Source organism: Zingiber officinale, chromosome 9A, assembly GCF_018446385.1.
Source record: "Zingiber officinale cultivar Zhangliang chromosome 9A, Zo_v1.1, whole genome shotgun sequence".
Taxonomy (NCBI): domain Eukaryota; kingdom Viridiplantae; phylum Streptophyta; class Magnoliopsida; order Zingiberales; family Zingiberaceae; genus Zingiber; species Zingiber officinale.
This window is the reverse complement of record NC_056002.1, coordinates 73316414-73328886: the sequence shown is the minus strand read 5'-3', so window position 1 is coordinate 73328886 and position 12473 is coordinate 73316414. Positions and strand designations below refer to the sequence as shown.

At 38.2% G+C, this 12473-nt stretch overlaps 2 protein-coding genes across 2 annotated transcripts in view; both read right to left on the bottom strand.

Annotated features, from left to right (window-relative positions):
* The window catches only part of LOC122019267, a 47464-nt gene extending 46640 nt beyond the window's left edge, over positions 1-824 (bottom strand). The window contains exons 1-2 of the mRNA XM_042576756.1: positions 569-824; positions 430-483 (exon numbers count right to left, since the gene is read on the bottom strand). Coding sequence (XP_042432690.1) covers positions 430-483; positions 569-794 — 280 coding nt within the window. The 5' untranslated portion in view covers positions 795-824. The remainder of the gene's footprint in view (positions 1-429; positions 484-568) is intronic.
* Positions 523-3969, bottom strand: LOC122019266 (ras-related protein Rab-2A-like). Its single transcript, XM_042576755.1, has 5 exons — positions 3528-3969; positions 2567-2678; positions 1773-1863; positions 1196-1270; positions 523-824 (listed from the first exon to the last, which is right to left on the bottom strand). The coding sequence occupies exons 1-4, from the start codon at positions 3967-3969 to the stop codon at positions 1205-1207; spliced, it is 711 nt and encodes a 236-aa protein (XP_042432689.1). The 3' UTR covers positions 523-824; positions 1196-1204.
* Between the last annotated feature and the right edge of the window lie 8504 nt (positions 3970-12473).

The following is a 12473-nucleotide window of genomic DNA, read 5'->3' as shown; positions in this document are numbered from 1 at the left end:
TGATAAGAACCGATAGCATCATACAACAACTTATTAGGCATGATAATGGTTGAACAAAGAAATATGACTACACAACAAATCCAGTGAAGGAAGCATAGAAGAACAAAGCTACCTCTGATGAAGAGATATACTATTTATTGTACTACCTCTGATGCCATCTTGGTATCTTGAATATCCTGCACTAAGCCCCCTATTTTCTGTGATTTCTGCTACCAACCACAGCAGCAAGGAATGCGGCAAGAAGGCAGCTGCCTCCTTAGTTCAGCACCCAAAACAGTAAGTTAGAGCTTCCTTTTGGGTCCATTCAATCCTCTAGTAATTAGAAACTATTTTCCCTTTGGTTTATGATGGATTTGGAGTGTCTTGACCTAAGATATAATCCTCTTGTAGCCCTCTATATTAAAGGCCAACATACATGGAAAATTCAGCATGTTCTTCTGAAGTCATAACAGGGTAGGTAAACTTTACTTGTAGTTTTTAACACTACAAGAAAAACCCACATAGACATCAGTGGAATTAACTTTACTATCTATCAAAAATAAACTAATTATGTGAAAGAAGACATTACTAGCTGTCTCATTTTGTGCAGTATTACTATCTTTATTTGCAATGCCCATTTCATGTAGAAGTGCATCCAGCTCTGCCATTTCCTTTTTCTTAAGCTCCTTCTTTGACAGTTGCCTTTCAGCATCTTTGGGTGGTGCTGAAACAGGAGCAGGTTTCTCAATGGTTGGTTCTTTCCTAACAGCCTCTGATTCATTTTCAAGTTCCTCAACATCATCATCATCACCCATGTCAAGACCATCATCCTCACTTTCACTTTCCTAAATAGAGGAAAAAAGAGAGTACTTGTTATAAATAAAATAAACTTAAATATCTGATATAAAGAAACATGTAAGAAAAGAACTGACTCTCACATGTGAGAGTAAAGCAAATAGTAGATAAGCATAATCACTAGCAAGCAACAAAATTAGCTAATAGGAAGAGAAAATTTTTATTTAAACAGATAAACTCAGAAACTCAAAAAATATTCTACTTATATTGACATAATAAATTTTCAAAAGAACAAAATGAAATAGGAAGAGAAGATTTTTATTTAAATAGATAACCTCAGAAACTCAAAAAGATTCTACTTATATTGACATAATAAATTTTCAAAAGAACAAAATAAAAGATTCTTCCTTCATTCTTAAACCTCATAAATCTAAGCAACATGGAGGAGAAAGGTTTCCATCCCGGGCAAGGCAGCCGCAATCTTTCGAAAGAGAGCCTGAAAAGATTGAGGAAGCAATTAGTAACCGCAGTCCTTGAAAAATCAGAAATATTCAAATAAATAAATAAGAAGCCATTGGATTTGATGGAAAAATTGATCCACAAACTTATTCTCAGCCATGAGAATAAAATATTGAAGCCCGAGTTAATAATAGTGTATATGTTAAGTCCATATAAATCCTATTCATTAGCTAACTTCCCTTGCTAGCCTTGTGAGACTAAATTAGCATGTCATTGTTAAGCATTTTGTCAGGAATTGAACATAATTAGGCACGTAAAGATGACATATGTTTGCTTTCAGTGCATCTGTCTAACAAGTATAACATCATTAGTTTAATGATCTTTGGGCCAAGTCATTAGTGCACCTAAAGGAGATGTTTGCAGTACAAGTATTTGTCTGTTTCAGCTGTGATCAGACATATATGCATTGGTAATTTGAAAAGCATAAACATGAAGTGATTTTGAAGCATAATAGGTTCTTGTCATGGTATGATAGCTACCTTTATATTGAAGCCAGCTTTTGCGCTTGTTTTGATAAACATGACACCGAGCTCTTGCGCTTTACCTTCTCCTTCTTCTATGGAGACTTGCCTATTAATAACAATAAAAAGAACAATGCAATGAGTCAGTTCCCACCCTCAAGGACAGACTTGGAAAAAGAAGCTGACATGAGATGATAAGAAACATTTATAGTGACTGATGGTATTTTTGATGACTTGTTGGTGACCACTTTGCAGCATTAGTGCTGAATTCAAGCATAGCTTATTCACTTGAGAGGGCAACACACTTGTAATATATAGGTATAATGGACAACCGACATTCATCCATGTGGGATTAATGAGTAAAACTCATTTCATCCTAAAATGACTAGTCACTCTATGAGGGATACACTTTCAATATAGAAGGTCATAGTGATCTATAAACTCAAGTAATAGAACATAATTACATGCTACTCAAGCAATTGACCAATTAAATGAATAAGATAAAAATTTGTCAATTGAAAATGAAAAAAAAATCATCAAGTTCTTTTTTAACCATTGGTGGGCTTACATTCTCTATATGAACTTCACCAACTTTCACAATCTCAATCCTCTACATATGCAAGAATTTGTTGTTTTCTTACAAAAAATTCTCAGGTTCATTTTGAACAGGCCCAAAGTATGGAATATGGTGATACATGAAGATATAGATAAACATCAATGTAACAATGATAACACTTATTCTTTGGTAAGCATGTTACCTAACAATAGCATAGTTTCGAAGTAAACCAAATTAAATAAGAGATATCAATCACCTCTTGTCGACCAAGTCAGTTTTGTTCCCAACAAGGACAATAATAACATCACTTCCCCTCTCCGTTCGAACCTCTTCAATCCATTTTAAAGTATTTAAGAAAGACTGACGATCTACATCAAATACAAAGCAACTAATAAGTTTTCTATATCAAATAGAGGATATAAAACTAAATGTTTACCTACATTTATCATACATTAATATTGAGTGAAACAATCAAAGTTACAAGAAGTAGAAGAAAGTCAAGAGAGAAAAAGGAAAAAAAAATTTAAAAAAAATAAGAAGAAGAAAACACTCAGGGATTGAGCCCTTTGGATAATTATTGTTAAATACAGCACAAGATTTACCAAGGAAGCATACTTGCAACATCATAAGCAATCACTGCAACTGATGAGTCACGAATATAACTTGGGATGAGGCTCCTAAATCTCTCTTGTCCAACAGTGTCCCTAGAGATGATTGAGATTCAGAAAAACTTTAAAAGAGAACATTTTGGATATAGAAGCTACTAGCCAATGTTTCTTTCAAAAGAATAAATATTTAGAGGAATAAAAAAAAAACATGAACTATGTTATGTCTAAGAACAAATCGTGCAAGTAGATCGTCCAAACACATTCAAGGAGATTTCCACTTAATATGATTTCTACTGAGAATTGCTTGGTATGATATTTCTCAGTATTGAGCAGAACATCATGTGCCCAAATGAGTATGACACTTGTGCACAGCATGCATGACCTACACAAAGCATGTGATGAGTTGTAACTTCGGTACTATGATTTTTTTTTACCCCAATTGCATACTAAAGTTCAAACAACACATTAATGCACGTGCAATGAATCTTGGAGAACAAGAACTTGTAGAGAGGAGTTTTCTTCTCGAGTAGAGTTTTTGGAATCTAGGGAGTGTTTTAGATGACGTTTTGTTTCTATTGTTCCAAGTGTAGACGTCTCTCAGAAGCATACCGTCGAACACCTTCTCCGCGTCGGCGATGCTGCCGCACTTGAAGTAGAGATTGATGAGTGAGTTGGTGGCGGCGACGTCCATGGGTAGATTCTTCTTGAAGACGAAAGCTTGGATCTGCCTTCCCTGGTCCAGCGCGCTGAGATTGGCGGAGAGCGAGAGCGCATTGGAGAGGGTGAACTTGTCGGGGTCGAGGGCGGAGGTCTGGAACCATTTGAAGAGGCGAAGAGCTTCCAGCGGCGACCGTCGAGGGCGAGGCCGGAGATGATGGCGCTGAGGCAACGAGGATCGCGGTGGGTGGCGTCGGAGACTGGGCATGCTTTGGCCGATTGAGCTGCTCGGGAAAGGGAAGTGACGGCGGCTCGAGAGGTGGGAACTTACACTGATGGCGACTTGGGAAAGGGAAGTGCCAGCGTTGGGCTTCGCTTTTCTGGTCTCCTCCATGATGAGATGTCGAGATCCTCGAAAAAAAAGAAGATCAAAAACTTAGAATTTGATGAAGAGGGAGAGAGGAAAGAGGGCAGCGGTGAGGTTCCTGCAAACTTAGAATTTAGAAATAAAAGGTACGATTTGATCGTCTTGATCAGTGGAACTTAGTATCACCTTTCCCTCTAGTCGTCTTCATCTTGCCTGCCTCCGCCGCTACTACTCTGAAACCCTAGAAAACAAGACCAACTCGTCACCTCTCCTTTCTCGTTCCTCTTCTTACCCAAAGGGAGGAGGTGGAGGAGATGCGTCGTGAGTCAATCCTGATCAGGAGAGGAAGAGGCGTCAATCTAAGAAGGGAAAGAGGAAGATGAAGCTGAGAGAGATGGTTGGACTGCCTGCGGCGAGGAGGAAAGTGGCGGTGGCGTCGTGACGGTATACTGTGAACGGCGCGATATAGGTTTAGGTTTAGAGGGAAGAGTGAAGTGTTGCAAATTTCGGCTAAGTATTGGTGGGAAAAATATATTATTTTATTTTATCATAGACACCGGGTTTTAAAAACCGCTGTTAAAATCGGTGTCTATTAATGAAAAAAAGGCGCTCATAGACATCGGCTTAAAAAACCGATGTCTATGAGCGAAAATCTGGACTTATAGACATCGATTTTTGGAAAAATCGATGTAAAATACTCAAAGACATCGGTTTTTGCTTAAAACTGCTGTTGTTCCACTGATGTCTATGCGGGTTTTTCTTGTAGTGTTCTTTGAGCCATGCCCTAGTGTTGTCGCCCGTGTCGTGCCACTGATCGCTTATTGCCAACACCCGAATGAACTCGATTTCTGATGCATATCGGTCGATTTCTCCCCTTCGGCCAACCATCTACCTCCAGGGTGATGTGTGTAGATTGTATACACTTATTGACATGTTTTGATGCACATTCACATGCTTTGAGCATGCTTGATCCATGCATTTTCATACTTTCAGCTTTTCTTTTTAGCATATTTACTCTCTTTGTTCGGAGATCTGCTTTTGTGCATTTTCTGTACACAAGAGTCGAAATTGGTGAAGATTTCGTGTTCGAAGCCAAATTTGTGAGCAAAGCAAGGGAAGAAGGTGCCCTACCTGAACCACGCATTGCCTTACTCTGGGAGGTTGCCTAGGTCGTGTGGAGATCACGGGCCAGAAAGCTGCAGCAGGAAACGAAGTGGTCATGGCCGTGTGAACCTCACATGGCCATGCAAGGATCTGAAGAACCCAGACATGAGAAGAAGCCTAGGCCGTGTGCATCACATGACCATGTAAGTTTTCCAGAAACAGGAGAGGCCTCGGCCGTGTGTCTCACATGGTCGTGTGAGGTTCTCAGTGGCAGGGAAGGAAGCAAGCCGTGTGCATCACACGGCCGTGCCAGATTTTCACAGGCTAAGGCAGTTCAGGTCGTGTAGATCTACATGGCCATGTAAAGGGGCCATTGGCGGATGTTTGCCACGGCCGTGTCTCACACACGGTCGTGCGAGGCTGGCAGAGAGGAGAGTGGGCAGGGCCATGTGAACCTCACACGGCCGTGCCACAGGGTCGTGTGGCGCCCAAACTTCACCTCTATTTAAACCCTTCTTCAAGATTTGAAAGAGGATCTTCTCCCTCTTGGGAGAGAGCGAGATTTGGGTCTTTCCTTCCGATCTTGGGAGGATTTCTGGGTGATCTAAGGGAGGATCTTCAACGGATTCGACTCCGGGAGCGTGGATTGGATCCGAAGACCAAGCTTCATCTTAGATAAGTTTTCTTTCTCTCCTCTTCTTGGATTGGGGATCAAGAAATGCTTGTAATCTTTGTATTTTCATATTTCTCTCTTCGATTCATGGAGTAGATCTCTTTGTTTTAGGATGGAGGGAGTATTTGTATGATGAATTGATGTAAACCCTTGTGGATTTGCCATTTCCTTGCTTCTATGATATTGTCTTGTTTGTATCAATTCAATCTTGAATGAATTGTTGTGATATGGACCTAATTCTCATTTTAGATTGATTGTTTGAATGCCCTATGGATCTTGTAGAGATTATCTCCCACTCGATTTTCTGAGGGAAACACGCAAAAGGTGCAAGCCCGTGTAAGGACGTTTGAGGGAATAAGATTTAGGGAAAAATAGGATGATTCAAGAGGGTAGGATAGATTTAGGGATTAATCTTTATATCTTATGGGTTGAGAAGTATGATCTTTGTGTTGATTTTCCGAGGGATCTTCGTGACAGGAACATGCCCGTGTAAGGACAACATAAGTTCATATCTAATTGATCACATTTAGGTATAGATTTCAGTCCTAGGCCGGTTGTCTATTGCAAGAGAGAAACGACAACCTTCTATAAATGTTGGACAATTGAGAAATAGGATTTGGTAGATCATTTACATTGAGGAATCTTACAAAGAAACCAAAACTCCTAGAACATTCCTTTATCATAGCCCATAATCTTGTTTATTGATCTTTCATTTCTATGTTTACTTTTCATTAGTTACATTTAGCTTTTGGAAACCAATTGATTAGTTGTTTAGCTAACTCGTGTTGAATCATTTCTAGTGCTTATTCCAATCCCTGTGGATACGATAATCTTTTATATTACTTGCGACATTTCCGTACACTTGCGGAAGCGAACACGAGACCATGTTGGATCACACCTGTCGAGGTAAGATTAGGACTGAACTCCCATACGTGGCTGTATTGACTACAAATCATGGGTACTTGATGTGAAGATTAGCGACTCCACTTTGCTATGGCTACTGTTCGAGAAACCGGTGTTCCATCGACAAGTTAAGTCGTTGTATAAGGATTTGGGTGAGGTTGGATTGATTTATGCATGAAATTAAAACTAAAGTGGGATGTGGAGATTTGAGACGTGGCTGGTCTGTGTAATTGATTGGTTGAACATCACGATGGTATCTTTGAGCAACGGTCATAGATTCCTCCTTATGTAAGCGACCTCTTTTAGCCACCAGGTTTGGTGATGTGGAAATTAGGTTAATCTTTAGGATTTAACGTGATTTAGTTTGGTTATTTGAATTATAGTGGATTGGATTGATTTGTATTTTATGTTGCAGAGTTTTGATTCGATTTGAAGCAGACTATTGGACTTGAAGATTTTCAATGTGACTTACAATAAAGGCGGGTACTTCTTTTTTGGCCTCTATAGTTCGTTAAACTTAGTGCATGGATTATCTTATGGATTATGTTACTTTATCTTGACTCCACTCATATTTTATCTGCATTTGATACTTTTATGCTTAATCTTTGAGATGATCTGTTAATTATCTATACAGTCTCATCTTTGGTTATTCTTACTCTGGAGTGTATAGATGTGTATAGTATGCACTGTAGGAGTTATCATGTTGATTATGAATTATTAGTGTGCACATGTGTATAGGTGTTGCTACGTATGGTAGATGTCGTTGGTAGACACATGTTGGATCTTTTCATGCATATAGGTGTATGTGATTGATGGATCATGATTCTGAATTTATCGTGTGTTGTGTGCATACATGTCAGGTGAGTATTATTAGATGTATCTTTTTGATTATATCTTTGTCATTATGTGTACAGGTATCTAATATGTTTAGTTGGAAGTATCTTGATGATTATACCTATGTTGTGAGTGTACACGTGTTTGTCGTGTGTACAACTGGCTGGTGAGTAGTATTGGAGGTATCCTGTCATTTATACCTATGTTGTGGTGTGTGTACATGTGTTTAGTGTGTATTATTAGAGGTATCTAGTTGATTATACCTACGTTGAATGTCCACACATGTCGGGTGTGTATTATTAGAGGTATCATGTTGATTATACCTTTGTAGTATGTGCACACGCGTCTAGTGTGTACTATTGGAGGATCATGTTGATTATACTGTACCTATGTTGAGTGAGTTGTTGCATTATGATCATTGTATCGGTATCATGGTTATTTGCATCATGTTCATCATTGCACTATATGCATGCTGACGACCATTGCTTTCTTTCGGTATGAGCTAGCTTGACGACCATTGTTCCCATGTGGTATGAGATACTTTGATGACCATTGCTCCCTTGCAGTATGAGCTACTTTGATGACCATTGCTCCCTTGGGATACGAGCTAGTTTGACGGTCATTGCTCCCATGTGGTATGAGCTAGTTTGACGATCATTGCTCCCTTATAGTCGGAGCCAGTCGACAGTGATAGTTTCCTATAGACCAGGCCTCCCTCCCATTATAGAGTGAAGTTAGAGCTAGTCGACAGTGAGTGTTGTATCCTGGGCTGCCCATAGTGATTTGTGATAGAGTGATCTCGTGCAGACAAGGACCCTGACATTTTGAACTGCCCACAGTGATCTCATCTGTGGTAGAGTGATCTCGTGGAGTCCCTAGTTAGATAGTTAGATGTCTTAGTTACTTGTATTTCTTGTGGTGGAGTGTCGCTCCCATATATGATGGTTTTCTTATGGTTTTATCCTCAAGTTATTATACCCTAGGCTGGCCACAGTGATATGTGGTAGAGTGATCTCGCGCAGCCCGTAGCTAGATAACTACTTCCTCTCTGCTTATAGTGATCTGTGGTAGAGTGATCTCGCGCAGATAGGGACCCTGACATTTTGAACTGCCCACAGTGATCTATGGTAGAGTGATCTCACGCAATCCCTAGCTAGATAGCTAGATGTCTTGGTCACTTGCGGATTATTTGTAGTAGAGCATTGCTCTCACATATTACGAATTGTTTGTGGTGGAGCGTTGCTCTCACATATTGCCGATTGTTCGTGGTAGAGCATTGCTCTTACATACTGTGGATTGTTGTTGGTGGAGTATTACTCCCATATATAATGGATTGCTTATGGTGGAGCGTTGCTCCCACATATGATGTATTTCTTGTGATGGAGTGATGCTCTCACATTTGATGTTCTATTATTGTATATCATACATGGTTATACTGTCATGTATATTGCGCAGGTGTTATGAGCAAGTTTGTTACTGATCATTATACTGTTTGTGTTAGACTGGTACGGGTATGCATATTTATTATGTCATTTATATATGATCATGTTCCTATTTCCCTACTGAGACTGTATCTTTGAATGTCTTACACTTATATCTTTGCACTACCATGTTCTTATTACTCGCTAATTGATCCGCACTCACTACCTCTTGTATTGAATTTTCTTTTGCCAGGTAATAGGTAGATGCTGGAGTTGCATGGAGGATCTTAGCTGCCAGTCCCATGTCACATCTGAGTTCAGTTTTTCATGTTATTTCGTATTGTGCTATTGATATTTTGTATTTGGTTTTGGTATTATGTTATGTGAATTTGTTTATGGTTTTGAGCATTGTGGCTTTATTTATTTGTTTTGGGTTTGTATTGTAATGTAAGTCATGTCGGCATGTAGTCAGTCTATTATGTTGTGTTATTATTATATTTTGTTTATGTCTTCAGGTGTGTTTTGTTTTAGCCGTGTGGACTTTGTTGGACCGAGTAGGCCGATTGGATAGGGTTGAGTTGCCTGAAACAGAAAAACAAAACACCTTTCTCATCTTCCAACTTAGATTAACAGCAATAACATAAAAATAAACAATACGAAACTAAAAGCAAGAGATTCGGAATTTACTTGGTTACAACCGAGGTGGTTGTTAATCCAAGGCAGATGAAAACTCACTAAGAATCTACTTTATTGAAGGCAGAGAAGCCTTTTACACACACTAACAGTTTAGACTATTGCTAGGAAATGAATACTCAAGTTGTTACATCTTTCCTAGGTCCATGGGTCTTTCTATATCCCATGAAAAAATATATCCGCAGGCTGAAGGCACCTTCCATAGGGCTGGAAGGCGCCTTTAGCGAGGCGCCGGTGGATAAAGTTTTATCCATTGTAATGACTTGAACTAACTTGGTCGAAGGCGCTTTCCATAACCATCGAAGGCGCCTTCCATGATGAGTTGAAGGCGCCTTCCATACATAGTGAAGGCGCCTTCCAGCAGAAGGCTTTAGTTTTTTTTTTCTCTCTTCCTCTCGCTCTTCCGCTTGGGTGATTTCGGCCAATCAAAATAAGGCTAATCTGAACTTAATTTCGGTCTTCTCCTCGAGTAGCCTTCTTCCCCGGGTTCTAGTCCCTCGGACCACCACACGCGTCCTTCTCGTCCATCAGTGTACTTTTTTGCAGCACCTTGTCCCTCAGACACACCGAATCCGTCAGCTCTCTCTCATGCTATCCTTCTCGCTAGCTGCGTCTTCTGTTTGATTTTCCTATGCTCCTAAGCTCCTACACACTTAGACACAGGGATTAAAATATAATAGGACCTAACATAACTTGGTTGATCACACCAAAAACAACCTTGGGGTTCCAAGAATCTCCCCTTTTTTATGTGAGCAATCCAATTTAAGTTAGGGTAAACTAACCATAAAGTAAAGATAATAAAATTATAATTATACAATAAAGTGTAAAAAGGTTTTCAATTTTAAATTTAATTTAAAATTTGAATTGAACTACTACCTTCCCCTATACTTAATCTTCCCTTCTCCCCCTTTGATTACATAAAAAATTGGGGTATAAAAAAAAATCTAAGGGTAACGTTTTCAGAAAAAATTTAGATTTTCTAAAAAATTTAAAAAAACTTATCAAGTGTTCGATAAAATTTTGAAAATAATTTTGAAGTTTTGATAAACTTTAAAAATAATTTTGTTAATAAAAAAATGCAACGTCAATATTTTTAGAAACTTTAAGTTTTGTAAAAACAATTTTTTAAGTAATGAAATTTTCAAACAATTAACAAAGATTAAAAACAATAATTTAATTTCACAAGCTTATCAGTTTGTCAATTAAATATTCAATTCGGTAATTGGCTTCTAGGCTGTAACAACCCACCTTCTACACTACTACTACTACTCTAAAGGTGGATGCTACTTAACTACTAACTCTACTTAACCGGTATGATTAAAAACCACATGAAAACCCTACCGAAAAATTTCGGCAGAGTCTCCCCTGTACCGGTAACCTTAAACTGATATACAAACACTATATACACAGCCACAGGCGGCTGGAACTTATTTCAAACTACCACGCAGTTTATATATAACAAAAAGAAGCAAAATACCAAAGGAAACCAACTCTAACAAAACACGACAAAACAATCCAACAAGTAACATGTACAAGTTCTAGATACTTTAAACAATTAAACCAAAACACTCTTAATAAATTCTTGACAACTTCTTAGATCACTCCATAGTCCAAACATCACACGCTCATCAAGCCTCCCCTTGTCGCCTCCTTCATATCGTTTTGGCTTTTCCTTTATCCGCAGTAGGAGGAAATGCAAACTATAAGCATAAAGCTTAGTGAGCGCTATCTAACTCACAAAAACTCGATATGCATGTATATAAATAAAAACATGCTAAAACTGAATGCTAACATGTAAAGCTACTCATGCTCATACATAGCAAAGAAATCATACTAACTGAAATACTAAACATGTATAGCTAATCATGCTCATAAACCAATAAAGGAATCATACTAACTGAAATACTAAACATGTATAGCTAATCATGCTCATAAACCAATAAAGAATCATACTAACTGAAATACTAAACATGTAAGGCAAGTCTATACTATCATGCTAGCATAAAGAACTTAACTTACTGAATTCTAAACACCTTCTGTATCTTATTTCACTTGCTTAATACTTATACTTTAATACTTTTATACTTCAAAATAATAATAAACTTCTCTTGGGCCTGGCATTATACCAATTTGTGCGCATCCTTAATAAGAGTCGAGGTAGCTAATCCCGAAACTACTAAGGTACTTTTAGGCGATCTTGTGCCTAGGGGCGATCTAGGAGCCCACCCAATGGACCTTGTGTCCGGTACATGCCATTTAAAAGTAAAATACTTATTTTCTTTTAACTATTACTTCCTTATACTTGTTATTCTTTAATTCTCTTATAATAAAATGCCTTGGCATTTATTCAAACACTTAGTGTGCTTTTAATCCTAAACTTCTGGAATTTAGGATCAATTTAAGACCTTGGTCTTTTCTTACTTATAATCCAAAAGGATTTAATGGAACACATAATCATTCCACTAAAATACATGGTTGTTCATCTTATTAAAATAGCAAAGACAACTAACTATATGCTTTAGATTAAAGAGCTATTAAAAGCTAACTAACACATATAAGCATATGTATCAAAATCCAGAACATGATCAAGGACTATCCTGCTCACGGCAGCCACAAAAATACTAAACTGCAGCTAAGAAAACCCCGAACTTCATGCCTACTGGAATAATAAACAGAATCTGCCAATGCTAAAAAAAACTATTCATGCTCATTAAATTAGCACAAAAAGGTCTAAACAGAAAATGCTAAACATAGGGCTGATCATGTTTGTTAAATAGCAAAGAAAACTAATACTATGTACTTAGACTAAAGGTTGTTCGTGCCCTCTAAATAACACAAATAAAACTGCTCAAGCACCTAAGGTGGCCAAGGGTAACTAAAACTGGAATACGACATTTAGGTTG

Bases quoted from the DNA above. Each gene is read 5' to 3' on its own strand.
- LOC122019266 (XM_042576755.1), bottom strand. From the start codon at position 3,969: ATGGAGGAGACCAGAAAAGCGAAGCCCAACGCTGGCACTTCCCTTTCC. The intron at 1,864-2,566 runs GTGATTGATATC...TGTTATTAATAG, and splicing joins ACTGACTTGGTCGACAAGAG to GCAAGTCTCCATAGAAGAAG. The intron at 1,271-1,772 runs GTAGCTATCATA...CAATCTTTTCAG, and splicing joins AAGCTGGCTTCAATATAAAG to GCTCTCTTTCGAAAGATTGC.